This window comes from Channa argus, chromosome 17 (genome assembly GCF_033026475.1).
Source record: "Channa argus isolate prfri chromosome 17, Channa argus male v1.0, whole genome shotgun sequence".
In the NCBI taxonomy this organism is placed as follows: domain Eukaryota; kingdom Metazoa; phylum Chordata; class Actinopteri; order Anabantiformes; family Channidae; genus Channa; species Channa argus.
In genome coordinates this window covers 104,831-131,527 of record NC_090213.1, presented here as the reverse complement: position 1 = coordinate 131,527, position 26,697 = coordinate 104,831, and the positions used below count along the sequence as shown (strand labels likewise).

At 40.4% G+C, this 26,697-nt stretch overlaps 3 protein-coding genes, 1 long non-coding RNA gene and 1 pseudogene across 8 annotated transcripts in view; 3 read left to right on the top strand and 2 right to left on the bottom strand.

The window, feature by feature from the left end:
- The window catches only part of cdc42bpb (CDC42 binding protein kinase beta (DMPK-like)), a 29,738-nt gene extending 28,100 nt beyond the window's left edge, over positions 1–1,638 (top strand). For all 3 annotated transcript variants that reach the window (XM_067481563.1, XM_067481564.1, XM_067481565.1), the window contains 3 exons: positions 228–336; positions 447–502; positions 912–1,638. In XM_067481563.1, the coding sequence (XP_067337664.1) occupies positions 228–336; positions 447–502; positions 912–1,034 (288 nt within the window). In that variant the 3' untranslated portion in view covers positions 1,035–1,638. The remainder of the gene's footprint in view (positions 1–227; positions 337–446; positions 503–911) is intronic.
- Positions 1,639–4,956: 3,318 nt separating this feature from the next.
- On the top strand, positions 4,957–8,125 carry LOC137102260 (uncharacterized). The gene is made up of 3 exons (XR_010911214.1): positions 4,957–5,053; positions 6,116–6,191; positions 6,336–8,125. It is a non-coding gene; the product is annotated as an uncharacterized lncRNA (long non-coding RNA).
- gpr132b (G protein-coupled receptor 132b) lies at positions 4,988–8,872 on the bottom strand. 2 transcript variants are annotated; one of them, XM_067481567.1, is made up of 2 exons: positions 8,620–8,872; positions 4,988–6,153 (listed from the first exon to the last, which is right to left on the bottom strand). In XM_067481567.1, the coding sequence occupies exon 2, from the start codon at positions 6,146–6,148 to the stop codon at positions 5,063–5,065; it is 1,086 nt and encodes a 361-aa protein (XP_067337668.1). In that variant the 5' UTR covers positions 6,149–6,153; positions 8,620–8,872; the 3' UTR covers positions 4,988–5,062. The 2 variants fall into 2 exon arrangements, with proteins under 2 accessions (XP_067337668.1, XP_067337667.1); XM_067481566.1 differs by having other exon boundaries at positions 4,988–6,185; positions 8,620–8,871.
- Positions 8,873–11,686: 2,814 nt separating this feature from the next.
- vipas39 (VPS33B interacting protein, apical-basolateral polarity regulator, spe-39 homolog) lies at positions 11,687–17,928 on the bottom strand. 2 transcript variants are annotated; one of them, XM_067482768.1, is made up of 19 exons: positions 17,858–17,928; positions 16,066–16,158; positions 15,348–15,453; positions 15,128–15,259; positions 15,013–15,051; positions 14,827–14,891; positions 14,574–14,630; positions 14,326–14,418; positions 14,207–14,240; positions 14,023–14,125; positions 13,903–13,930; positions 13,740–13,813; positions 13,584–13,659; positions 13,094–13,228; positions 12,663–12,704; positions 12,415–12,591; positions 12,233–12,322; positions 12,010–12,114; positions 11,687–11,936 (listed from the first exon to the last, which is right to left on the bottom strand). In XM_067482768.1, the coding sequence occupies exons 2-19, from the start codon at positions 16,156–16,158 to the stop codon at positions 11,916–11,918; spliced, it is 1,470 nt and encodes a 489-aa protein (XP_067338869.1). In that variant the 5' UTR covers positions 17,858–17,928; the 3' UTR covers positions 11,687–11,915. The 2 variants fall into 2 exon arrangements, with proteins under 2 accessions (XP_067338869.1, XP_067338870.1); XM_067482769.1 differs by lacking the exon at positions 15,013–15,051.
- Positions 17,929–18,262: 334 nt separating this feature from the next.
- LOC137102574 (activator of 90 kDa heat shock protein ATPase homolog 1-like) lies at positions 18,263–23,275 on the top strand (annotated as a pseudogene).
- The last annotated feature ends 3,422 nt before the right edge of the window (positions 23,276–26,697 follow it).

Below are 26,697 nucleotides of genomic sequence, written 5' to 3'. Positions count from 1 at the left end.
ACAGAAACGTTTAAGTTCATTATGTGAGAGCAGTCTTTATTTCAGGTTGACCATCACTGGTTTATTTACCCTTTAATGAGCAATCAGGTGCAAAAACTACATGAACCTCCGCTTTTACTATGGAATGGATCTTAGAGTGAGAAGGACTTTATTACTAACACGGGGGTGCTACACACCCACTCACCCTCTCCCACTTGTGGCCTGACTGTGTTTTACTTTGCATGCAGAGTGTAATGCCTTCCTCTCAGGAAGAGTCCATCAAAGATAAACCCCGCCCCCTGTCCAGTATCTCCCGGCAACAGCGAAACAAGACGCACATAACCCGTACCACCTCAGGTAAAACACACTTATACTCACCTCTACTCACCTGTAGTCACACAGCACCTATACAACCGCAGGTAAACACATCAAACTGATGTTGTTAATCTGTGTTTCTGTTGGTTCAGATTTTGGGGGAGGAGCTTCATCTCGTTCTGATCTTGACCAGGACCTGGACCGAGAGGTAACACAAAGTTTAAAAACTTTGACCTATCGCATACCTAACAATTAATCACCAATCACCAATCAATAATCAGTTTTATGCATGAGAGTTGTATTTAGAGAATGCACCTGTGATATTTCCCTTCTGATCTGTTGTTGAGTTGGAGTCTCTTCTCACTTTCTAAAAGTGCGAGTACCCTTCTGAACAATTTAAACAACTTTTTAGCCAAACAAAATATTTGCAGGGAACCCGTTCTAACCACTGTAGCACGGTGTAAATCACAAGATGGTGGCACATTCCCCAACTCTTAACACAGTAATAAATAAAATTGCGAATTAGATGAGTCATGCCCCCCACCCCCATGTGTTTTGACTCTCCCTATCTCTCTCTCTTGCTATCTCCCCATCCATCCCAAATATCTCTCATATAGCCGGACTCGGACTCTACTAAACACTCGACTCCCTCCAACAGCTCCAACCCCAGCAGCCCACCCAGCCCAAACTCCCCCCACCGCAGCCAGCTGACCCTGGACGGCCTGGACTCGGAGTCCTAAAACACCCCCCTCACGCCCGCTGAATAAACCAATCAGGCTGCAGACTGACAGTTTTACCTTGATGATTTTATCACGGTGGGGCCAGTCTGAGCTTCCTGCTGCTTTTACTCTGTTGGATTTTACCTGAGGGAAAGCCTCACTTATTGGTTTTTAGCACCACCCCATTTGACAGCTGCTGTGTTTGACCTTTATTCAGATTGGCATGGTGGGACCAGTCGCCTTCTTTTCTGTATTAAATAACTTCCTGTTCATTTTTAGCTTGCTGTTAGCTGCTGTGCTAACTGTGGCTAACTTCAGACAGACAGGAGGTCTCACTCTGATGGAGAAACACTGAATTAATTATAAAGTTTTGTTAAAATTGCACATCATCATCTTCATTGACATTGTTGTAGGAGAAAAATAATCTTCAATTTTGTGTCAGTGATGATCTTTCCTGATCTCCCCCCCCCCCCAGCCTCTCAGAGCTCAGGTGGAGTTAGGTAAAGGGCAGGGGGATCACACCTTAACACTACTGCTTTGTTTCCTCCCAAATCACCAGTTAAACATTATTTGTAATTATGAACCTGTTAGCAGCCAAACACAATAAAAAACTTTGAAGAAAATGCCCCTTGGTGTCTGTGTCTTGGGGGGGGGGCATGTGAACCAGTGAACCAATACCTGGGCAGGTAAGTGAGCAGGAGTGTTTACAGCAGAATTCATTATTTGTTTTAAAATTTACAAAATCTTTCTCTGAGTTTCTCTTATTTAGTTTCAACAAACTTTATAAAAATGTAAAATGTGAACATGAGGCAGCAGGTGAATAAAAAAATATCACTATAATCAGTGAAGGTCATGGTATGGCTCTCCGCCAGTCGTGGTTTATTCAGGTCACCAGACTTCTCGTTAAACATTCATTAAACCCTCAGTTGTGTCTGGCGGGTTGATGAATTATTAATAAGGGGCAACTCTCAGCCAAACAGAGCATACAGATTAGAGCTGTGAGACAGCTGAGCCAATCAGATGAGCAAGAATCAGGTCAGAGCAAGACAAGATGATTAATATCTGGGCTGAAACTGATTGCCTGACCATGTTTACCAGAATATAGTTTTTACTACACCTGTAAATATTGGACAAGAGAAAAGGCTTCACTTAAAGAAGCAGAAACAGATTGTGGAAATATTCTCGAAGCTGTGACAGTAGTGACAGAAATTCAAAGACTTAAAACTTACAAGCAGAAAGAGGAAGATCAAGGTGTGAATGATTACTTCTGTTTGATGACACATGTAAAAGTATGAATCTCGTCCACATATATCAGATAGCAGGACAAGTCAGTTAAAAAACAAACAAAATAAAAACATTTAATGGAACATTAAAAAGTCTGTCAGTGTAACTAGGTTCAAAATATGACTTCAGTTAGTATTAACTTCACTTATAGACTTATGGTTTTGTTCTGGTGGTTTGTGAAGAAAAACTGTCCACAGCTTCAGTCCCAAACTGACCCAATAACTGAGTCGTTACATGAACAAGAAACACAAACACAACAAGTGAAGTAGCTGCTGTGTGTTAATGTATTTGACTGTAGCTATTGTAAAGTGGTTAGCACCACCACCTCACATCTCATGGGTTCACATCCCACACTGTCCATGTCCTTTCTGTGTGGAGTTTAAATGTTCTCCCTGTACTTCTGTGGGTTTCCTACGGTTTCTTCTCACAGTCCAAAGGTATGCATGTTAGGAGGGTTGGTGACTCTAAATTGCTTGTAGGTGTGAATGGTTGACTGTCTTGTGTGTCTCTCTGTGTTGGCCCTGAGACAAATTGGAGACTTGTCCAGCATAAGTGGTTAAGATGATGGATGGATGGTTGTTAATCACGCAGAGTTCGAAATTGCAAGATTTTCTGATTACTCCACAGAAAACAGCTTTATGCTCCTGAAAAACCAGTGCTGGTGTTCTATACTCTAGATTTTAAATGTTCTGCATGTGATACAACTCAACAAGTACCACTCCTGCTACAAACACTGAGTGGAGCTGCAGGACTGAGCTAAGCTGTGGATGGACATAACATGGACTACGTCACAGAAACAGGTAAGCTTTTATTTTAATAAGTAACTGTTCCCATTGAATGTTTCCATGTTTTGAAGTTTATTCACATGAAGTGGTAGTCAGATTTCACCCTCAACTCAGTCTGACAGGATAAACATAACTTCACTGTTTAAATCATTTCCTGAGTCCTACTGTTCCAACCTAGTTCTCAAGTTACATAACTTCCTGTTATTTTACACACACACGGTATGCGGTGAGTCCAAATCTCCTCGTCATTAAAGTCGGGTCTGTAGAAAAAAACTGATCAATGTTTGTGTTGGTTTGAAGTTTGCTAAAATCAATTTACAGCTGTCGTCTTTAATTAAAATATTTATGTGAACTCCAAAACATGTTTTATCATTAAAGTTTACACAGAAATACTTTACCCATAAATCCTCCAGTAAAAATGGCCTCACTTTCTTGGATTTCCTGTGGTTTTAGGTATAGAGATAACAGTTCTGACTGGTCCCAGGAGGCTCAGAGGAGGCTGCTGCTCTGCTTGTATTCCAACAATCCAGCTTCTGATTGACTGAACTCACCTGATCCAGGTAATCAACAGTGGGTAGAGCAGGGATAGAGCTGCAGCTCACATGAATGTCACTGTGACGCTGCTGTTTTCAATGTCACAATAAATAAAATCGTGCAGTCATTTTACTGTAACCTCTTGCTCAGTCCAGTTAAAGCTTCAGCTTGTAAAAGAATCACTACAGAAGTTGTGTAAAAGTGAATCACACTCAGCAACGGTGGGGGAAGGCAAACTGCACCAAAGTACCAATCCTGCCTGCTGGGGCTTCGAACTCACAAAACTAAACTACAGAACCACTTTTCTTCATATGATACACGTTGGTTTGAGGATCAGTGACTGGTAAAGATGCTTCAGTCGCTGCCTTATTGTTTGTGCACATTACCATATTTGGCTGTAACAAACAGTCTGAGGTCAAAAGGGACAAAGATTAGTAAGGACGTATACAACAGACAAAATAATTTCCAAGATTTTAATGCTTTAAATATATTTCAAAGTTTATATACACTTACAAAAATACAGATAATAAAGTGGGTACAGATGATGCATGGATTATAGAATAAACCACCTCATGCAAGAACATTTGTCGTTTTTGTCCTAGAAGTCTCACCTTTCTATGTCAGATTTAACAAACTCTGAATGGCACAAGCTTGTTGTGAACATGTTTTCAGATCTGAGAAAAATTAACTACTGTAAATATGTATAGAAATAAAAAAACAGTCAGACAAAAATTCAAATAATTAATACATTTACAGGTACTGGTAAAAACTGGTGAGTTAGTTCATCAGTGATGGTGTTAGATTAGTATAAAACCGTGGATCCTCAAACAATTGACCTGGGACCACTAAGAACTGAACAAGCCTTCAACAGGAAAACCAGAAGCTGCACCACACACGTATTTGAACAATGTTAAACTTCCCTGCATTAAAATATCTAAAGTCGGCCCTGAAAGCAGTTATTCACACTTGTAAACAGAGGTGTAATGATGTCATGTTCAAAAAGGAAGTGTGCAAGGTTTGTTCCTCTTCTGCAGCAGACAATGAACTGTGTTTGTTCATGTTTGACTGTGAAGGAACTCTTTACTTTATTTACAAAGCAAACACTTTAACACTTTATTGACACCAGGAGGAAATTCTTAACATAAACCTGTGTGTATCGGTCACCGTTGCAGACTTTGGAGGCCCCTGGGATCTGCACTGCCCAGTCTGTTTCTGAGCTGCTTCTATTCTCACAGCTTCATGATCCACAGAACTCGGTCTGGTCCAGAACACAAAAACACTTTGCCCTGTGTCTCTCTAACCCGGCACATCCTCAAAAGATCTGTGTCTTTGGTTTATAGAGACCATCAGAAAGAGCAGTCCCTCGGGACCCTGGGAGACACTACTAGATTCCACTGGGGCCCAGCAAAGCTCTGTAGAGTCCACTAGGACTCAGAGGTCAGTCTGTCAGGTCTCTGGTGGTTTTCCTTCTTGCTGTTTAGATGTCTTGTTTTCTGCATTCTGAATTGAAATGTTCTTGGTGGGCTGAATTTTGTTCTGGCTGCTGTTGGATCGTGGTCTATGGTGTGCTCGGTTACAGAACTGCGCAACACCTCGACGCAGCTCCTTGCGAATGTTGTCACTGGATAGGACATAGAGGATGGGGTTGACGGCACTGTTGACGGTGGACAAGCCGAGACAAATCGTGTAGGGGGTGTACATGGTCTTCTCAAACAAACAGGTACCGTCATCCAGCTGGGGGAAGTGAAACATGATGGCTCGGATGAGCAGGAGCAGGTGGTATGGGGCAAAACAGACCATGAACAGGACCACCACTGCCACTGCCAGCCAGCGGACTCGCTCCTTCTGCTCACAGCGCAGCCCTGTGCTGCGCTGCACATTGGCCAGAATGCCACGGTTTGTCACCACCAGCAGCAGCAGTGGGATCAGGAAGCCAACCAAGAACCGGGCGTAGTTGAAGCCCATCACCTGGGAGCTACTCTGACTTGGCTCAAAGCAGCGCTTGCCACCCTCTGCAACCTCTCCTTCTGTCATGTGGAAGACAGGGATGTGACCAACGGCAACTATAAGGACAATGGCAAGGGTAATGAGGACGGCGAGACGCTGCCGCCGCAGCCCTAGGGACTCCACGCTATAGACCACAGCCACATAGCGGTCACAGGAGATGCAGCACAGCAGGAAGATGCTGATATACATGTTGACAAAGAAGATGTAGCCCGTCAGCTTGCAGGCCGCTGAACTCCAAGGCCACTGGTGACTTTGGCTAACGTAAAACGCCCACAGTGGCAGCGTGAACAGGTAGGTGAGGTCACACAATGACAGACTCAACAGATAAATGCCCAGCACGTTCTTTCTCCGGACCTGCAGCCAGGTGAGGTAGACAGTCAGCAGGTTAGATGGCAGGCCAATGACCAGCACCGCACTGTATAGCAACATTAATGGCAGGCGGCCATCTTCGTAAGGGGGCTCGCACCTCATCAAAGTCCCATTGTTTTTCAGGGAAACTGCCTCAGTCACCAGAAGCTTGTGCATCGTGTCTGCAGGGACAACCAATCAGAGGTCAGCTTGTCTGCAGGTAAACAGAAACAAACGAACATTAAATTATGATTAACACCTCTGCATCGCCACCATTTCTGTCTCTAAACGTATTTTCACGTGGACATGATCAACCATTGTTTGTTCTCATGCCTTTCTCCTTGTGTCTGACGATGACGACCAGTCGAGACTGAAGCTGTAGCAGCTGAAGAACGTGAGGTTTGCACCAAATTGAGGTTTATACTGACTCATCACACTCAATGGTACTGATTATCTGACGTTTGATCGGTAGATGGGGTTGTGAAACCTGACCTGACTTCCTGTCTCAGTTGAGAATAATAAACTTGAATTTTACTTGAATTAATGTTTATAATCTGTGACAGTGACTGTTTCCTGGGTGAACAACAACTAATAACTATATAACAGGCTTTAGTTAGTTCCTGCAGTGTAAATCTCACGGAAACTGGAAACCACATCTCCAGCATTGGTATTTTCACACCTGACTAACGTTTTTTCAGGGAAGTTTCTCACTTATAAACTGAGCTTCAGTGTTGACATTCTAAATAAATTCACACCCATTTTCTGTTTGACCTTTTGTCAACCTTGGGTTTTTCTTGTTCTGAGTCACTCAGGGATTTTCAGGAACAAGTTAACCAGATAAAGTTTGAAAATTTTAGTATCAGCGATGGGGAAATCTTGATGTGAGAACCAAGTCTGAGCATATCACTGAGTTTACAGGAAGTGGCTTTAGTTTCTAAATCTGTACACCTGTGAGAAATACTGACTTTTGTTAAAAATGCTGAACAGACTGATTATCTCTCTGCAGATTGAGAAAATTAAATAACAAACCCTACTGAGCTACATTCTAAATTTTAACCCATTTGAAAACATGTTCTGTCTATCTATAGATATTCATCTATAATTTATTTATTGTAGAAAATTATTAAATTTAAAATATCTTCATTTGGTAAAGGTGTATGAACCTCTGGAATTAATGCTTCAGTTGAAGAGGTATTTAGAGTCGGGTCTTTGAATCAATTAGGAGGCAATCAGCTGTGAAAATATTTCTCAAGACCTTAGAAGAAAAGTTGGTGATTCAGGCAGGAAAGGGTTACTAAAGAGTTGGGACTTTACCATATGTTATAAAAATGGAAAACTATGCCACTGTTACCCTCCCCAGGTTTGGTCAACCAGTAAAGACCTCACCAAGAGAAGGGTGTGGTATAGCCCAGGAGGTCACAACGAACCCCAGGGTAACACCTAAGAAACTAAAGGCCTCTCTTCCAGTGACTAATTTCAGTGTTCCTGAATCCACCAAAAAGGGAACATTGAACACTGATGGTGAACATGGCAGAGCTGCAAGAAGGAAGGCACTACTCTCCAAAAAAGAACATTGCTGTTCATCCACAGTTTGATCAAGACCATGTAGATAAACCAGAATGCTGTTCAAAAGAATGGTCTGTGGACAGATGAGACAAAAAAATATTTTTTTGGTTTGAATCAGAAGCGTTATGTTTGGTGTTAATAAAACTCAGCAGGAATAAACTTATACCACCTGTGAACCATGGTTGAGGCAGGGCCAGGATCTGGGCCTGCACATCTGTCTTTGAACTAAAATAGCTCAACAGAAAGTGGATCATGCAGCAAGTCAAAGACCCTAAACTCTAAAGTGATTCTACCAAAGAATGGTGAAAGCAGAAGAAATGTGATGTTTTGGAATGGCTGAGTTAAAAACTAAAAGTAAAGACCTGAAGATGATCATGCTTCAAACAAACAACATCCCTGAGTTCAGGGGATACTGGTCTCCTTCCTGTACAGTCTCTGCACAGTCAATGACATCAGCTGGTCTGTGTGTGTTTAACTGTGTAACTGTTAAAAGCAAGTGTTTTAGGTTTAAGGCGAATCTTTATGCAGTCACTGATTTATAATCTATTTAATTTACTTTGTAGAGATCTGGTTTTCTGTGATGTGGAGTAAACGTTATTGTAAATTTATGTCAAAAAAGTATAATGTCCTGGGGAGAGAATACATTTCACGGACAGTGTATAAATAATAATTGATGTGTAAACACCATTTTAATATTGCAGCTGATAAAAGTGGAGATGACTAATAACTTCACATGCTCCTTATCTGGAAATGTAATAATATATCATTTAAATAATTACAGTTGTAAATCTAACGGATTAAAGGTAGAAAGTACTGCAAATACAAACAAAGGTAACAGTAATTTTATTGTATTCCCTAATTTAGGGCTGGTATTCATTTTTGAAGTATTACTAGAAGCGATAGTAGCAAAAGCCACAGTAGTAGTAGTAGTAGTACTTCCGTTCCATTTGTAATTTTTAAAAATATATATTGTGTAATACTCGTTTTCTCTTTGATTAAACTTTAATATTATTAATACTACATAGCATGTTTACTGCGCTTTCCTCTCTAAAGTATCTTAAAAGTACAACAAAAAAACTCACCTGACGCTCGCGTTCCGTGTGCTAGTGTCCTCGTGCTGTTTGTGAATGAAGTGACTTCTTGCTCAGACTCCGCGGGGCGTCGGGACCACCGTCACCATCATTTATTTATTTATTTAATTTCTCATCATTAATTCATCCGTCCATCGTCATTTATTCATTACTTTGTCTCCAGCTGCTGCTTTGGGATAAACGCGCCTCAGCCTCAACTGACTGCGGACTTACAGGAACTAAACACCACATGCTTCTTAGACCTACTCCAGTTCGCAGGTGACTCAATTGCTCATTGGCCTCCTACCGGTCACGCTGTATGTAACAAACTTCATCAGATACAGCACATGAATGCATCATGTCCCAGTTTCATTCATTCCCACGAACTGAGCTTCAGTTTTTTTCTTTAACATATTCATAAAACACAACAACTGCAGCACATTATTAATACTAATAAAGTCCAGGTTTCAGAGTGCCAATTGTCTCCGATTGACTTTTTGCTAATGTCAAGTGCACACAGGTTTTCCCAACATGTTAAACCATGACCACGTTCCCGTGAATGGTCCTCTGATCCATGTCCACCATGTAGAAACATCTGGAGTTATCTACTGAGTCTACGTCAGCGGTCACCAACCTTTTTGAAACTGAGAGCTACTTCTTGGGTACCGATTAATGTGAAGGGCTACCAGTTTAATACACACTTTTGAAATAACAAATTTACTGAATTTCCCTTTAATTATATGTTATTATTAATAATTAATTAAATTAATTATATTAATCTATGTGAAGACACGGATCATGTTAATGATTTCTCACAATAACTATCAAATGTGATTTAAAAAAGAATAGCAACAAAAAAATTTGATGTAGCTCATTGGTAAGTGGCACTACGGTGAGATATTTTTAGAACAGGCCCGTGGGCTACTCATGTGGTCCTTGCAGGCTACCTGGTGCCCACGGGCACCATGTTGGTGACCCCTGGTCTACGTCCTCCATGGCTCCACTGATGCTTCTCTGTTTTGCGGTCCTGTTCTCCTTTTCCCTCAGAGCAAACAAAAGTTCATCAGGGAGTACAGGGTTGAGCAGGGTCAGAAGGACATACGGTGTCCTACGCTGAGCTAAACCAGTTTGCCAGAGGAGCAGATCTGTGGGTCATAAGCACAAGTTAAGGCTCCTCGGCCTTAATGAGCAGCTTCTTCCAGTCAGTAGTGCTCACTTGGCCTCTACATTGGTTTTTGGAGACCTGGAACATGTTTGACAGCTCCAGAAAACTGTGGTCCTTTATCAGTAATTCATGTTTTAGGGACCCAGTGATGAGGGAATGTAGGTTAGAGGTGGACCATAACATGCACAGACTCCAGTCCAGTCTACCAGCAGCAAATACTGGGGTTGTTCGATGCTCTGCTGACTGACCTGCCGACATGCAGTGAGGAACTGTTTTACTGCTGCCTTGCAGACATTTAAGTCTTGGCCAGTACCATGACTTTTGAACATAAGTCATTTGTTCAGAATGTTCCCTTGTAGACATTGGTGCCCTATCAGCTCTTCTCTGATCAGTGTCTGTGGTCCACGTTTTTTGTTAAATATCAGACCTTTTTCTCATGAGTCACATCCTGAACTGTTGTATGTGTTGGGGTAAAGTTTCAAGCGCTTGTTTACCAGTGATTTGTGATCTAACTCAAAAATCTCAGAAATTCTGAATCCTCTATAGCACGGATTCACAACAATTATGATAAAGGAAACAAGGTCATCATTGATCCAGTTGCTAAATGGCAATCGAAGAATTTGAATTCATAATTTTCATCCTGACAAAAGTTTTTTCTACTTTTCCCCGTGTGACTGCTGCTGGAAGCTAACGATGATGCTGATGTAGTTCCAGATTAGTCCCAAGAGAACATGGCTGCAGACTGACCTCTTTTTCTTCCCTTCTCTAGATTCCTCTCTCAGCCCTAAATTTAAAAAATATTTTTTAGGTCAGACAAAAAAACAAATAAAATTTTATATATATAAAGTTAGATTTTTTTTCTTTTTATACATTTATATATAAAAGCTGCAACCTACAATAGCATTATTTTCTACCCATTAAAACAAGTGTCTCCCCATCATGTATTTGTAATGACATTTATAAATAAAAATTGGGAGTTTGAACTTTGTAACATCACAGATATATGAGATAACAGCTGTTCTGAAGTCAGGACTTTGCACCACGAGTCCTCCAGAGGGTGTCATTACAACCTCTGTTTCATTTGGTTGATGGCCTTAACCACATGAACAGAGTAAAGGACCAGAACAGTCTTTTATATTAGGAGACCGATATGGATTGGTGGTACACGGAGGAGGAGTTGCTACAGTAGTGAGTTAATAAACAACATTTAGGTTATGTTTGCACATTTTTTGCAAATGATCACTGTTACATAAATTAATAATCCACAATCAGCTATTACAAATGTTTCATCATCAGAAGTTAATTTAACAATGTATTTTTTTTTATTTTACTATAACTTTAAGATCATTGTTTGCACAGCTTCATCCAGTTACTATATGCCGGTATAGTGAGGAGATAAAAATTTGTTTTTGAATGTAGGTAAGATTTAAAAATTATGTCCATTTTATTCTCTATTGTTTGCTATATGATGATTTTAGGGCTGTTAATTTTGTAAAATTTGCACAATTTATGATTAGAGACTATGAGAAACTGAACTGTGTGTTTTCCAGTAAGAGTTTGCCTGTACAGCTTCAGATAGTGGACAGAGGATTTGGTTTGTAATATAACAAAGTTATGTTTAAGTTTGTAGTTATGTCACAGATGCAACAATATTTATGGTGTCTTGTAAGCTCATGTTCAGTTATGACGTGTAATATGTGTAAGTCTAAGTATGAATTTGAGTCCTGGCTTCCCCTTTCCAGATGTTCAACTCCTCAGACAAGGAACTGAACAGGTGAGCAGCTGAGAATCGGTGAATAAGGCCCAAATTGTAAAGCGCTTTGTACAGTAAAGATCAATACTCACACATTGACCATGTGTATGTGGCACATAGTCATCTTTACTTCAAAGTAGGAGAAAAATTGAGATTTATGCTACATTTTTAAATTTTTATTGGTTTTAGGAATGTTGAAGGGATGACTCTGCAAAAACTCAGCAGCAAAGATGCTCCATGGGGTCCAAGTCAAACATGGTGCTTCTCTTAGCAACCAATCAGAATGAGGTAGGTGCCAGCTGAGCCGATGTTCCTGTTGACCGTCCACCTTGTCTCTTCAAAGAAACAAAAGTAATTTCTCCTTCAAAATATAAGTCTTTGCCTGACACTTCAGTTCTTCCACCGAATTTGCTGAAACAAAGGAAAAGTTAGTTCACATGATGAAGATTATAAGAGTTGGGAAAATCACAAGTGTCTTGCTCACCGAGTTGTTGAGCAGCTCCTTAATCTTCCTCTCCTCCACCGATCCTTGATCCACTTTCTGGAGGTATGCTAGCAACAGCTGCCGATCCTTCAGGTCCCGGTACATCTGATTGGCCCAGGGACATGTCAGTCATCATGACATCACATTAAAACTTCACCTATGGTTCTCACTGGTTTGAGGAATTCAATAACGGTCTAATCAAAGAGCGTTAATGAAGACTCACATTGATGACTATGTTGTGACATTTGTGTTTCTGAGCCAAGCTGATCCTCAGGTCAGAGTCATCTACCAGAGCCACGTACTCCTGCAGTACCTGTCAGAGTTGACACACCTGTCAGTCAGTGACCTCACATATACCTGTACTGTGAATTTGCAGCTTGCTCCACTGCCCCCCCCCCCCAACACCTGTATGGGGGCAGAGTTCTTCTGCAGGATGTCGACGACTCGCTGGAAGCTCAGCGGAGACTTCTTCTTTGTGAATCCAAGCCAGGTCCTGCTGGTGAACAGAGCATCCACATCCAACCAGGCCTTCAGTTTTGCCCTCGCTGCCAATGCTGTCACAAAGTACTGCTTCTCTGAAATCTAAGGTCAGGTCAGTCATAGTTAATTACTGCTCTTAAAATGTTTAAGATAATAAATGGGTCAGTTCTTACCTTAAACGTCTGGCGGATGTTCAGAGGACTACTATAGGTGCCCTACAAGCAAACAATAAACTAAGTTAACTTTATCATATAATGGACAGATGTGAGTATATAAATATGTAAAATGTTATGTATAAAAGCATGTACAGTACAATAGCACAATTACTGAAATATACTTAACTATAGCACATTGGTAATGACATTATGTACTGTATGTATGTAAGCATATTTGAAAGCATGTGTTAGTATTTAGGGTGTAACAGTACACATTCGTACAAAACAGTTTAGGGCAGAACTGCAAGTTTGAACTACATTTTATTTACACAAGTTCATTATAAATTATTTTGTCTAGTAATTTCTTCCAATACTGTATTACAAAAATGAACCAAACCGTGCTTTTAGTGTACCATTACACCCAGGTATGTATGAATTTACGTGCTGACCTCTGTCTCTGTGTAGTGGTAGAAGCAGCAGTAGTACAGGGTTGTGATCAGTGGCATGTTGAGGATCGAAGCTCTTCTGGGAAACTTCTGAAAAATTTCTACCCTCCCTCCTCGCTCAACCTGGCGGTCTGCTGCCTAGCAACAAAACATAGGGAAACTGGAATTAAACTAAAGTCTAACTGGTCTAGAATATATAGTATATTTAAATGACGTGACAAATAACTTGTTTATAATATAACCAGACAATTCCAACTCAATTCCAATTGTGTTCTAACAATTGTTGAATTTATTTTGGTTTATAATAAAAAAGGAACAAAAAATTTACTTTGCAAATGTTACAATTTTTAATCAAGTGATCAATTCATACAGGAAATAGATGCATGTAAATTACTGTATGCTGCCTGTTCCAACACACAAACTGCAGACCAACATGGGCTCAGAGTAAACACTGGTTGAACCACGCTAACCCAGTTCAGACCAGTGTTCTGACCTCGATAATGATCTGTCTCTCCAGCAGAGTGTAGTGGTCCTGAATGTGACCCGAGTCCTCCAGAGAGAATGGGAGACTGAGAACAAGGATGATTACAGATTACTGTTTAATTCACTATTTGGACCAGACTACGCATCAGAGGCAGTTGTGACTTACCCGAGGCAGCTTTTCAGGAAGTCCCGCCTCTTGTTTTCATCTGTGATGTTCAAGTGTTCTTTATACTGCAGCAGCTGTTGCCATCGAAACACAGGAAATTACATCACTAGGTGATATTACTGTTACTAAGCACTACAGGTCTGTTCTACACAAAACTACTTACTGCCACATCCTCTGTCCTGCCCAAAGCTCTGAACAAAGAACAACAGAAGAAAACAAATTAATGTTAACATGGATTAAAATGTGTAGAGATATATACACAAGTACAGGTATGGTCAGAGACCTGAGCAGCTCCAGCAACAGTCTCTGGTCTTTGGTCTCAGTCAGATAGTGAATGAAATGTCTCAAAGCTGTCTGTCTGGACTCCAGCTCCCGAAAAAAAATCTCTGATGGCAACAAGAAACAGGACTGAGAGAAGTGATCCAGGATCTGGACACTCTGAAGGGACTAGGGAGCAGCAAACTCACCTTTACTCAGAGACCTCTTTAAATAAGTTAAAACCTAAAAAACAAACAAAAAAAGGAGTTGTTGTTTCTCAGATGATGTAAATAAAGTTTATTTTGAACCAGTGTATAAATACAATTACAGCAGTGATGACATTTCCATCGTGAGCGGAGACAGCGATGTCAAGAAGAGACACTTTGTCCTGTAGAGACCGAAACTTCTCCAGAGAGACCACCTGAAACATACAAATGCAGTACAATTACAAGCAAACTACTGCAGACACACAGATGCAGTACAACTACTATACACTACTGCAGAGAGCCAGCCTGAAACACAAATGCGGTACAAATAAGCAGATGGGTGAACAGACAGATGAACGGGTGTTGTTACCTTTCCTTGCTGCATTCTCTGAACAGTCTCCTCAGGTGACCAATCACTGACAACATCCTGACATAACAAAATGACATCATAACAGCAGAATAAATCTGTGATCAGACTAAAAGACTTCAGATTAGTAGAATACAACTATATTATCTATCTGATGTTCATTTTTTATAGTAGAAATCAGAGCATCTGATGTAATCAGATTACATGTGTATGTGCCTCTTACCTGACTGTAATCAGATTACCAGCTTGTAGTTACCTTGTATTCAGATTTGGGTTTTCTGAGTTCAGGAGCATAGAGTCTGACAGCGGAGTCGCCGAGCACTAAAACGCAAAGACATCAGCATTAGTGTTTAACTCACTCATCTTGTCGACATCCACACTTTGGTGACCAGTACAGTCAGTCTTCACTGACTCATTCATTCACTTACTAAATCAGACTCACCATCAGTGAATGGCTGAAAGTTTCCTCCTTTAGATTTTCCTGAAGAGAAACAGATTCACTCTGAACAAATTAATTCAGTGTTACCACCTGTTTTACCTGTCAGCACCTCTCTTACCTTTGAACAGGGAGCTCAGGGAGTACCCTGACAGACTTCGGGTTGGGGGGTCGGTGTTGGCTTTGGGGAAGGCAGGATCTCTGTCTGTCCTCTGACTGGATGCTGCAGTTTCTCTGACCGACCAAGAGATACCTTAGAACACAAGAGAAACGGGTCTAGTCTGCATCCAATCACAGCTCAGTGATGTCCACAGGTATGAATATTAATCATCCACTCTTACTTCCAACAGGTTCTCCACTCCAGCTGACCTTCTCCACGTCATCGTCATCCTCATCTTCATCTACCAGGTGACGGATGTTGTTGACTGCCTGCTTTGATTCTTTTAACTGAAACGCACACAAATACCTGAGTGTCACACAGATGTGCTGACTCACCTGGTCAACTAGAACAGGAAAATATAAAAAAACAAAATGCATCACTACAAGTCACAGGAGAATAGTTTTGTCCCTCATTGGTTAAATGGCACAGGAACAAGAAAAACTGTGAGAGAAAATGTTGAAATGATTGAAAATATTAAATGTTTAACTGTAGTTTAAGAAGTTTTTAGTTCATAGGAGTTGATAATAGCTTCAACACTTTGCTACTGGCAGTGAGGCTGCTGAATGGGCAGTTTAGTAGCTCGCATCACCCTTGTGAGCTGAAAACTTTTGCTTGGGGTCTTTTGCTGTGTGATGATAGGACAAACAGAAGCAGTTCTTTGGCAGAGCACAGTGGGGGAGAGAGACTGGGGACTTGGTTGAGGGAGTTCAAGTAGTAAGGTGTTACGTTGACAACTCTGTAGGCGAGTCAGAGCTTTGAACCGGAAAGGGACAGCTGCTGTTTTAATTAATTTATTGATTGATTGATTGATTGGAGTCGATAGAATACTCAACTGCCAAAATAATCCATAGATGCAGCCCTAGCTGAGTCAGATTCTGGTTACTTGGTCCAGGTCTTACCTTACTGAATCCATCATCATCATCATCAAAGGTGAATGGTTTACACTTGGTGCTGTTCCAGAAGTCCTCCTCATCTGCTCTGTACTTCGTCATCTTGACACAAAATTGACAGGAATTAAGATTTTTTGTTTTTAAACTGGTTTCAGGATAGAAAGTCTTCTGATCTGGATCTACCTGTGACACAACTGTTCTGAGACACCAGACCAGGTTTTATGAAAACAAATTATGTGTGTAAAGGTTGAACTGTGGAGTACAGCACAAAAGCAGAATTTAAAAACCCAAGATAACTGAAAAAGTTTGGCTTGAACTAGTTTATTCAGGGTATCCTGTCTAAATCTACTGCACATTTGCCGAGCCACGATACAAAGGTGCAGCTACGTTAAGCTAGGAGTAGATAATCGAAATAAGTGAGCATTTAGTTTTCTGAAATAGACCACAGGATCAATCGCAGAATTACTGATGCAGAAATTATTAAGATTTGTGTGACATACTTCTCACCAACTAAGCAACAGCTTCTTATGTAAACATATGGGGCGATGAAACATTATACTGTATGTAAAAAGGGAATTTTTGCCACAATAATAAACAAAGAGAATAATCCTATCAGGCAACAGCAAACCAAATGTAGTAGTATAGTAATGTATAGTAAATAACCAGTGCCTCACTGGAAACGTCATAATAACAAATCAAGGAGTGACTTGTCATTTCCACTAATTAACAGTTGTAAACTCACCTTAAATGTGACCTGTATACATGCATGCTAGTCAGAAAATGTATCATGAACATTAATTGGAAAGACTTATCTGCAATGTGCATCTATTTCATCTATTAATATTTTTTTAATCTATATACTCCATTTAATCTATTTTATCTTTGGACCCAGCAGTCTAAATTAAATATTCCATGTTACTGCCTGAGTATTGGTACTTCTTAGTCAGATCTGCAAAAGCCAATGGGTCCCACCTGTCCCAGAAGAAGCTTTCACATTTGAATGCTTTTCTAATTATTAATGCTTTATAATTTAATACATCTATTCTCTCCAAATAAAGGTCCAACAAAGGGCGCACAACTGTGGGGAGCAAACACACGCATGGGACTTTAGCCTATATATCCTGCTACTGCCCTTGTATATGTTTTCATAACCAGCTGACAGCCATATGAACAGTAGTCTTAATAAACACTAGCTCTAGTGTTTTAATGCAGGATAACAAAATAATGATAAATATTACCAGACGACCATGGTATGATTATAAAGCACAATATAAATGTGTAAAACACAACAGGATTGTCCTTAGCTTGGTCGCTGCAAAGAATAAATCTCTACAGTAACTTAATTTAACCTGCTTTCATGCAACTGAGTTAAGGATAAATTCACCTAGAAAAACTAGGGAGTTCCCGGATTAAACCCCTATCTTGGCTTTGTGCATTACCTCTCCTTTCAAAGCTAAAAACAGTAAGAGTCGTTTCGTTTTGTTCTGAGCTACAGCAGCATTGGAAAATTAAAAACACAAAATAGATACAGGTGGATCCAAATACAAGGTCTAAATCTTTATCATCTGTTTTCGTAGTCTGTTACAAACTACAGATCATTTGATTAATTTAGCTACTTAGTTATAGTATTTATTATCGTTTGATATGCTTCCAGAGTATTTCTTACTCTGCAACAACGGTTTTTAAACCAGCTGAAACAGTGACGTCACCATATAGATATATGATGTGTACATTAACCAAACAGAAAAGATCAAACTCCGCGTTAAAACTGATAATTAATCAGAATCTATGATGTTTTTACCCTCAACTGCAGCTGCTCCGTTTCCACTTCCTTTGTGACGCAGGCTTAACCGTCCGGTCGCGCGTTGGGTTCTGGGAGCTGTAGTGACACAGAGCTGTTAAGCGATTTTTTTTTTTTTTTAATCACATTTAATAAATAAAATTCACACTGAAATCAGCACAGCCCTACACAATTTTTATTTTTATTTTAATCTTTAATGATAACTTTCACATCACATTTGAATCATTTATTTTTGTATGGATCACACACAATGAAAACACACAAAATTTTAACAATAATAAGGATAAATAAATACAATTGTTAATCACTTAACGTTGACTCTTACTGAGACATAAAATATAGAAAAAAACTTGATCCTAAATTATCACTTATGTGTTTTTTAGTGTCAGGTCATTGTCGCTAATTTCGATTCTCTGCAGCTGTTAAAGAACAGATCTGACCAGATCAGAATGTATTTATTATCAGAAATAGAGACACAGTGATCTTTATCAGAATTAGTATTATGTGCTTTAATTCGGTGAATTTGGAGTTTTACTTTGAAAGTTAGAGGAAGTCACTGGATGGAGTTTTACTTTGAAAGTCGGTTTATTTTGGAGGCACTGGAACAGCGGATTATTTTTTCAGAACACACAGTACAGAGCAATTGCAATAGTAGTATTATTCAGTATAATAGTAGTACTGTAACCTGGTCAGTGATGGCTAAGTGGGGAGAAGGAGACCCTCGGTGGATAGTTGAGGAGCGAGCTGATGCCACAAATGTCAACAACTGGCACTGGTCTGTTTTATTTTTATAATTACTAACACCAGTAGTACTACTAGAAATTGTAGCATTAGTAGTATTATCAAGTTATTGCGTCAAAGTCGTGTTAAAGTGAAATCTAACTTGTTTCTGGCCAAGTCATCTGATTTTTTTGGGATCACGTTTAATTTAAAACTACACTGGACTTATTTTATTGTTGTTTGGAACAGAAAACAAATTTTCACATGTTTAATACTGAAACAAATTGGGTTTTTTTCTAAATCACTTTTGGATCATCAATGTTTGCCTGGTGACTTTCAAACTAATCTAATAGCAAAGTTCAGAAAAAAATGTAATTATAAATTCTTATTATAAATGCGACAAGTTTTAAACTCTAAGAATTTTTAAGTGAGTTATTTCAGTCTCTGACAGAGATATATATAACTGAGCTTTTTGAGCTGCAGCTGGTTCAGCTTCAGATATTTTTAAATTGGGATTGCTCTTAGGTCACAGCCAGAAGTCTCACAGTTTAATCATTTCCTGTTGCCGTTTCACAGACTTGACAAGAGAAATGAAAAGACTTTATGTGCAGCTGATAGAACACAGAAGTATCTAAGTAATTTACGTTTGTCTAAAACATTTATACTGAGGAATAATTACTATAGAACATTATTAAACCTTCTTATCATCAGCTGATCAGTGAATAACCCATTCCTTATTAAATTAAATAAGAAAGACTTTACAAGTTTTCAACCTACTAAAACCCAGATGGAAGTTTCTAGAAGTCGGAATCCTGATTTCAGATGGTTTAACCGATTAACTTAAATTATTAACTACATTTAGTGAGGTTGTATTTTTTATTACTTTAATAACCTATTTATACTGTGACTGAGGCAAACGTATCCCTCACATTCCTCTCTAACCTGCTCTCTGGATCTTGTCCCTTCCACTCTCCTTCAAGCAGTGTCACCCACAGCTATTGCCAGCTATTAAACGAATCATCAACACTTCTGTCATAACAGGCACTTTTCCAACCTCATTAAAGCAGGCCCAGATTAACCCACACCTTAAGAAGGCTTCTCTTGACCCCTCCCTTGTGGAGAATTACAGTCCCATCTCTCTTCTTCCATTTCTGGCCAAGACCACGGAACAAGCAGTCTTCAATCAACTCTCAGACTTTCTTTCCAAGAACAACTTCCTTGATGTCAACCAGTCTGGCTTCAAGAGTGGTCACTCCACAGAAACGGCACTCCTGACTGTCGTGGAATCTCTTAGAGCTACAAAAGCCACAGGTCAGTCTTCTATCTTAATTTTACTTGACCTATCTGCAGCCTTTGACATTGTGAACCATCAGATCCTCTTGTCCACACTCTCTGGCTTGGGAATCTCTGGATCAGCTCTAGCCTGGCTTCGGTCTTACCTATCAGGATGAACCTTCAAGGTATCCTAGTTAGGAGCATGTTTCTCAATCTCATGACCTCTCTACCGGTATGCCGCAGGGTTCAGTTCTTGGTCCTGTTCTTTTTCCCATCTATACTACAGCCCTGGGTTCTATCATCCGCTCACATGGCTTTTCCTAACATTGCTATGCTGATGACACACAGCTCCTGTCCTCACTGGACGACTCCACTGTCTCTTCACGCATTTCTGCGTGTCTCTCCAACATCTCTGCTTGGCTGGAGAGAGAGAGATCTTAAGCTCAATCTCTCCGAAACCAAAGTTCTTGTCTTCCCAACAAGCCTTCGACACACACACATCAGCATCAGCATCAACATTGGATCTACAGTGATTTTCTCCACTAAGTTGGCCAGAAATCTGGGCGTCATCATCAACGACCAGCTTTATGGACTACATCTCCTCAGTCTCTAGGGCATGCAGATTTACCCTCTACAACATCAGAAAGATCAGACCCTACCTCACGGAATATACAACCCAACTCATTGTACAGGCGCTGGTCATATCTCGTCTTGACTACTGCAATCCCTTGTTAATGTGGTTACCGGTATGCACAATCAAACCCTTGCAGGTGATCCAAAATGTGGCAGCACGGCTAATTTTTAATCAGCCAAAAAGGTATCATACACCACTCTTCAGATCTCTACACAGGCTTCCTGTAGCTGCCCACATCAGGTTCAAAACTGTCTCTTGCCTACAGGGTGTTCACCTCAACAACTCCTGCTTACCTCAACTCCCTCATTCAGGTCTACAATCCCTCCCGTCCGGTGCACTCTGCCAATGAACGACGTCTGGTGGTCCCAGCACCACACGGAAGGCATCAAGCAAAACTCTTAAGTGCAATGATTACACCATAGTGGAATGAACTACCAAACTCTGTACGCTCAGCAAACTCACACCTAATATTCAAAAATCTGTGTCTGTTCTCATCTAAACTCACTCCATGTTGTTTACCTTTGGCGTCAGGAGTCAAGAAAAGTTTTGGTTACCAAACTTAGCGTAAATCCACTGGAGTTTGATTCCAGAACACTGACCTAAAACCCCCCTTAAAAAGTCCTGAAAACTGATCAGTTATTACTCAAAACATATTGTTTATGTTTACAATAATGAGAGCAATTTAGAGTTCTTCTCATCTTTTTAAATGTCTGCTATTTTTCCTCCTCCTCCTCAGGACTGAGCGAGATGTCTCTTTCTGGTCCTCAGAGCTTCTCCATCAACTCCTCCTCAGGGTAAGGGTGAAGGGACCGGAGGGCATGTGTCAGGTGACTGATGTGAACAAACTAGATGGGGAAGCTACAATCAACAACCGTAAAGGGAAACTGATCTTCTACGAGTGGCAGCTGAGAGCCAGCTGGCTAGGTCTGTGACATCAGATGTCAATAGTGAAAACAGGTCTTTACCTTTTGCTTACTCTCTCCTGTTTCATGTTTGCAGGAACATCCAGCAGTGGAGTGAAGTACAGAGGAATGGTGGATGTGTCCAACCTGTCAGATGAGAATGACTTGGATGACCTTGATGTGGGTCCAGATTCTGGTTTATTAATCAGTTTTGTAATTATTGATATATTAATGTAATGATTTCTGAAGGTGTTCCTGATCAAAACGGTCTCTGCAGATTTCTGTGTCTCTGCATAAGGACCAGCCCAACACACCACTTCTCGACCTCATGAGGTGGTCCGGCATTCAGGAGGTCCGGAAGGTTCTGGGCGAATACATCCACCAACTCAAATCAGGTCTGAGACCCACAGTGCACAACCAGGACAGAATAGAACTAAATCCAGGACAGGGAGGACCCAAAACCAGGACAGACTAGGGCTAAGCCAGGACAGATCAGACTGACTTATCAGAGGCAGGTATGATGATCCCTGAAGTAAACTGCATGGCCTCTGACCCAACAGAGTTCAGTCAGGGGATGATCCTGCCGCCTGCCAATAAACCCAAACCACCTCAACCTGAGTTGAACAAGAGGAACCAAGTCAAAACCAGTAGGACCCAGTACAGTGCAGCCCTTAACATCCCTAAAATCTCATTAAGCTTGTTAACACTGTCCTTTGACTTTTCCAACAGATCAGCCCTGCTCCGAGGTGCTCCTTGAGCCTTGCCCCCTGTCCCAAAGGGGTTCAGATCCCAACCTGTAGCTTTAACCTGACGGAGATCTTCAAAGCATCTGCTGATGAACTCTACAGTACCTTCATTAAGCAGGAGGTACACAACCAGGACTAAAAACTGGGACTACTTGGACTAAGACCAAGTCAAACTAATCCAAATCTAAGCACTGAACAAAATCTAATAACAACAAATCAGAACCATGGGTACCAAAACCAAACTAATCTCATCTGGATCATTGAGACAGTAGAAAAAACAGTGCAAGTATTGTAGTATTACTGTACTGAAGGAGTATTAATATTGTAGTAGTATTTGAAATACCTGTCAATACTTGTGCAGTTTGTGCAGGTATTCACATGCTCGGTGGCGGTGGTGGACAGTCGTCAAGGCGGCAGGTTCCAGATGTTGAATGAAAGAATCAGCAGCGAATTCATACACCTGGTGAGGTCAAAGCTGCTCAGCCAACCAGAAATTAAACATTTTCTTTGATATCATCAGGGTAACTACAGGTCATTCCTGCAGGTCCCGGACCAGAAGATAAAAATGAAGTGGCGGTTCAGGACTTGGCCCCCGTGTACGTCTTCCTCTCATAAAGCCTTTAAGGGCAGTCTCTGCATTTTGAGTGTCTGTGTTTGCATTCAGGCACACTTTTATCTGTGGTCTCTCCCTCAGAGCACTACGTTACTATCACACTGAACCTGAGGGAGGTTGGAGATGAGACAGAGCTGAAATTGGAGTGTCAAGGAGTTCCTGTGGGGGAGGAGGACTCCACCAGGGAGGGCTGGATCCGGTTTTGCTTCCAGGCCATAAAACAGACATTTGGATACTGAGTGACTCTGTGATGATGGACCCTGGAACAACCAGAAAGGATGAGGGTCTTCTCTAAGAGCAGCCGGACTGTTTTACAGTTTTACAGTTTTACAGTGTGCACATGCTTTTCTGTAGGACCTCAGTGGTTTCCTCTGATTGTTCTTACATCAGTTCATTTCAGAAGTTGTGCAAAGGATCAGATTATTAGGTGCCTTCAGCTTGGAAGATCTTTTTAATAGTTCTTAGAAATACAGATGGAAATATACTGTTTTTGTGTGTCTGGACCAATTCAATTAAATTTCAAATGAATTCAACTTTATTTAAATAGTGCCAATCACAACAAAGTCATCTCAATGCACTTTACAGAAGACTATAAAAATGTATTGTGAAAACCCTACAAATCCCCCTTGAATGGCACTAGGCAACAGTGTAGAGGAAAAACTCCCTTTAATGGAAGAAACCCCTAGCAGAACCAGGCTCAGGGTGGGGGGCCAACTGCCTTAAACAGATGGGGTGAGTGGAAAGTGGAGAGACAAAAGAAAAGAGCAACAAAAAGCAACAACAAAACATCGGGCAGGTTGGTAGGACCAGTAGCTGCACACTGGAAAACACACAGCTTCAAAGCCGGGGACACCTGCAAAAAGGGACAGAGAGAGGGGGACAGAGAAGGAGAAAGACAACTACGGGAGAATAAAGACACAATGTAAATGTCATACAGTGGTGACAATTATGGGGTGAGAGGAGAGGAGGGGGGTGGGTCCCCCAGCACTCTATGCCTAGAGCAGCATATGCATAATTAACTATAAGCTCTATCAAAGAGAAAAGTTTTAAGCCTAGACTTACAAAGGGTGCTGGTTCCACAGGAGAGGAGCTTGATTGCTAAAGGGTCTGCCTCCCATTCTACCTTTGGAAATTTGGGGAACCACAAGTAGGTCGGAAGTGGTCTACTGGGGTGATATGGAACTATGAAGTCTTTCGTATATGATGGAGCTTGACTGTTTAGAGCTTAATATGTAAGAAGCAGGGTTTTAAATTCTATTCTAGACGCTATTGGAAGACAATGGAGAGAAGCTAGTGAAGGTGAAATATGATCTCTCTGTAATTCCAGTCAGCACCTTGCTGCAGCATTTTGGATTATTGTAGGCTTTTTAGGGAGTTACTGGGGCATCCCAAAAGTAGCGAATTATAGTAGTCCAACCTAGAGCTAACAAATGCATGGACCAGTTATTTGGCATCAATTTGAGACAGGATGCTCCTAATTTTGGCAATGTTCCGTAGGTGGAAGAAGGCTGTTTTAGAGATTTGTTTTATATTTGAGGTAAAGGACAAATCCTGGTCAATATAATATAATAACTCCAAGGTTCCTTGCAGTAGTACTGGAGGCCATACTTATTCCATCTAGAGTAACGATATGGTTGGACATCATATTTCTGACATTTTTGGGCCCAAATACCTTGACTTCAGTTTAGAAGTAACTGATTAACTTAACTGATTATTTTCATCTGGTTCCATAGATAAATATAGCTGGGTATCATCATCATAGCAGTGGAAATTTATGGAGCGCTTTCTAATAATGTTGCCAAAAGGAGACATATATAAAGACATATATAAAGTAATATATAAAGTTGACTTAGATTTTTGCTTGTTTGTACCTCACTTGTAAGTCGCTTTGGATAAAAGTGTCTGCTAAATGACTAAATGTAAATGTAAATGTAAAAAGTATTGGTCCTATCACAGAGCCTTTAGGCACTCCATAGCTAACCTTTGTGTGCATGGAGGATTCATCATTAACATGAACAAATTGGAATCTATCTGATAAAGATTTAAACCAACCTAGTGCAGTTCCTTAAATCCCAATTTTATGTTCCAGTCTGTGTGATAAAATGTTGTGATTATTGATAGTGGTATTGAATGCAGCACTAAGATCTAACAGAACAAGTAGAGAGACTAGTCCATTATCTGAGGCCATGAGAAGATTGTTGGTGACTTTTACCAGTGCTGCTTCTGTACTATGATGAACTATACAGGTGGTCACATAATGGCTTATCCAACTACTTTTTCAAGGATTTTTAAAATAAAGGGGAGATTGGATATTGGTCTGTAATTGGCTAAAACACCTGGGTCAAGACTGGGTTTTTTAATTACAGCTACCTTATGGCCTGTGGTATATAGCCTGTTTCTAAAGATACATTGATTATATCTAATATGAACATATCTATTAAGGGTAGAGCTTCCTTGAGCAGTCTAGTTGGAATAGGGTCTAGCAGACAGGTTGTTTGTTTAGATGAGATAATAATTGAACTTAGCTCAGTAAGATCTATTGGTAAAAAGCTGTCTAAGAGGGCCCTATTGATGATTCTAGCACTGTTGTACATTAAGATCTATTTGTAAAATTTGGGGGGAGGGTCCTGTGAATTCTTTCTCCAATAGGTACAATTTTATTCATGAAGAAAGTCATGAAGTCATTGCTGCTCAGATTTAAGGGAATACTAGGCTCAACAGAACTATGGCTCTCAGTCAGCCTGGCTACAGTGCTGAAATAAAACCTGGGGTTGTTCTTATGGTGATGAATAATGCTCTTCTAGCATTGCAGAGGACTTTTTTGTAAATTTTGAACATTTTTCCAGGCTAAATGATCTTCCTAAATCTTTGTAAATTAGTGGAACGCCGTTTCTAACTTTCGTGTTGCCTGTTTTAAGTTGCGTGTTTGCGAACTATACCATGAAGATCACCTCTTCTGGTTTACCACCTTCTTTTTCAGAGGGGCAACACTATCGAGTATTGTACGTAGTGAGGCTGCAGAATTGTCAACAAGATAATCAACTGGTACAGGAGTAAAGTTAAGGTGGCTAAATTGTATTGAAACATGGTGAAGCACATGATGAAAGAATAATTTACTTATTTTCTTAAGCACCTGTTGTAGGGGATTTTTTTTTTTATCCATTATTGTAAATTCAACTGTTATTAGAAAGTCCCGATTTAGATGTGGTTAGTTTATCTAAAATTTGATCCAGATTTGACATTGTGAATCTGAGCGCTGTGACACCTCTGTACCAGGGGGAAAGGCAATCAGCTGTGATATTATCAGCTCCATATAACCCAGTCTGCATTGGTGTGTCTCCCCAGGGGAGAACAGCTATGCAGTGGTGATTGGTTTTTGAGGATGAAACCTGTTGTAATTTTTGTCCTAGAACTTTTCCTTTAATACTTTTTGATCTCATTTAAATTTAAAAGATGTGGTTAGCTTATCCAGATTTAAGGAGACTACACTCCTGAGACTCACAACAAATCAATAAAGGAATACATAAATGTAAGTCTACTCGACCAGCCTGCATCACTATAGTTCCAACTGGCAGAGCAAATATGAACAGAAATAAAAACCCCTGACGGGTAATAGTCCCAACAACTATTCTGTCCGATGGCATCTATTTTTAGATGGTGATCTGTGTTGTATTCCACCTGGTTTTTTTTCTAGTTTTATGAAGGTGAAGAGGTTGCAGGCTTGGCAGCCTTTCCCTGACCCTAATGCCCCACATCTTGGTCGGTGGGACAACAATCCACATTTGACTTTAACAAGTTTCAAAACAACTGCACAGAGCTTAAATACTTGGGACTCCCAAAAGGTCACTTAGAATTAATGAAGCCTTTCAGATTAAACGTCTTGAAGAATCTCAGAGGTCCAGGCACCTGAGCCTATAGGTAGTGGATGGCAGCCTAAAGCTGTCTGTTCA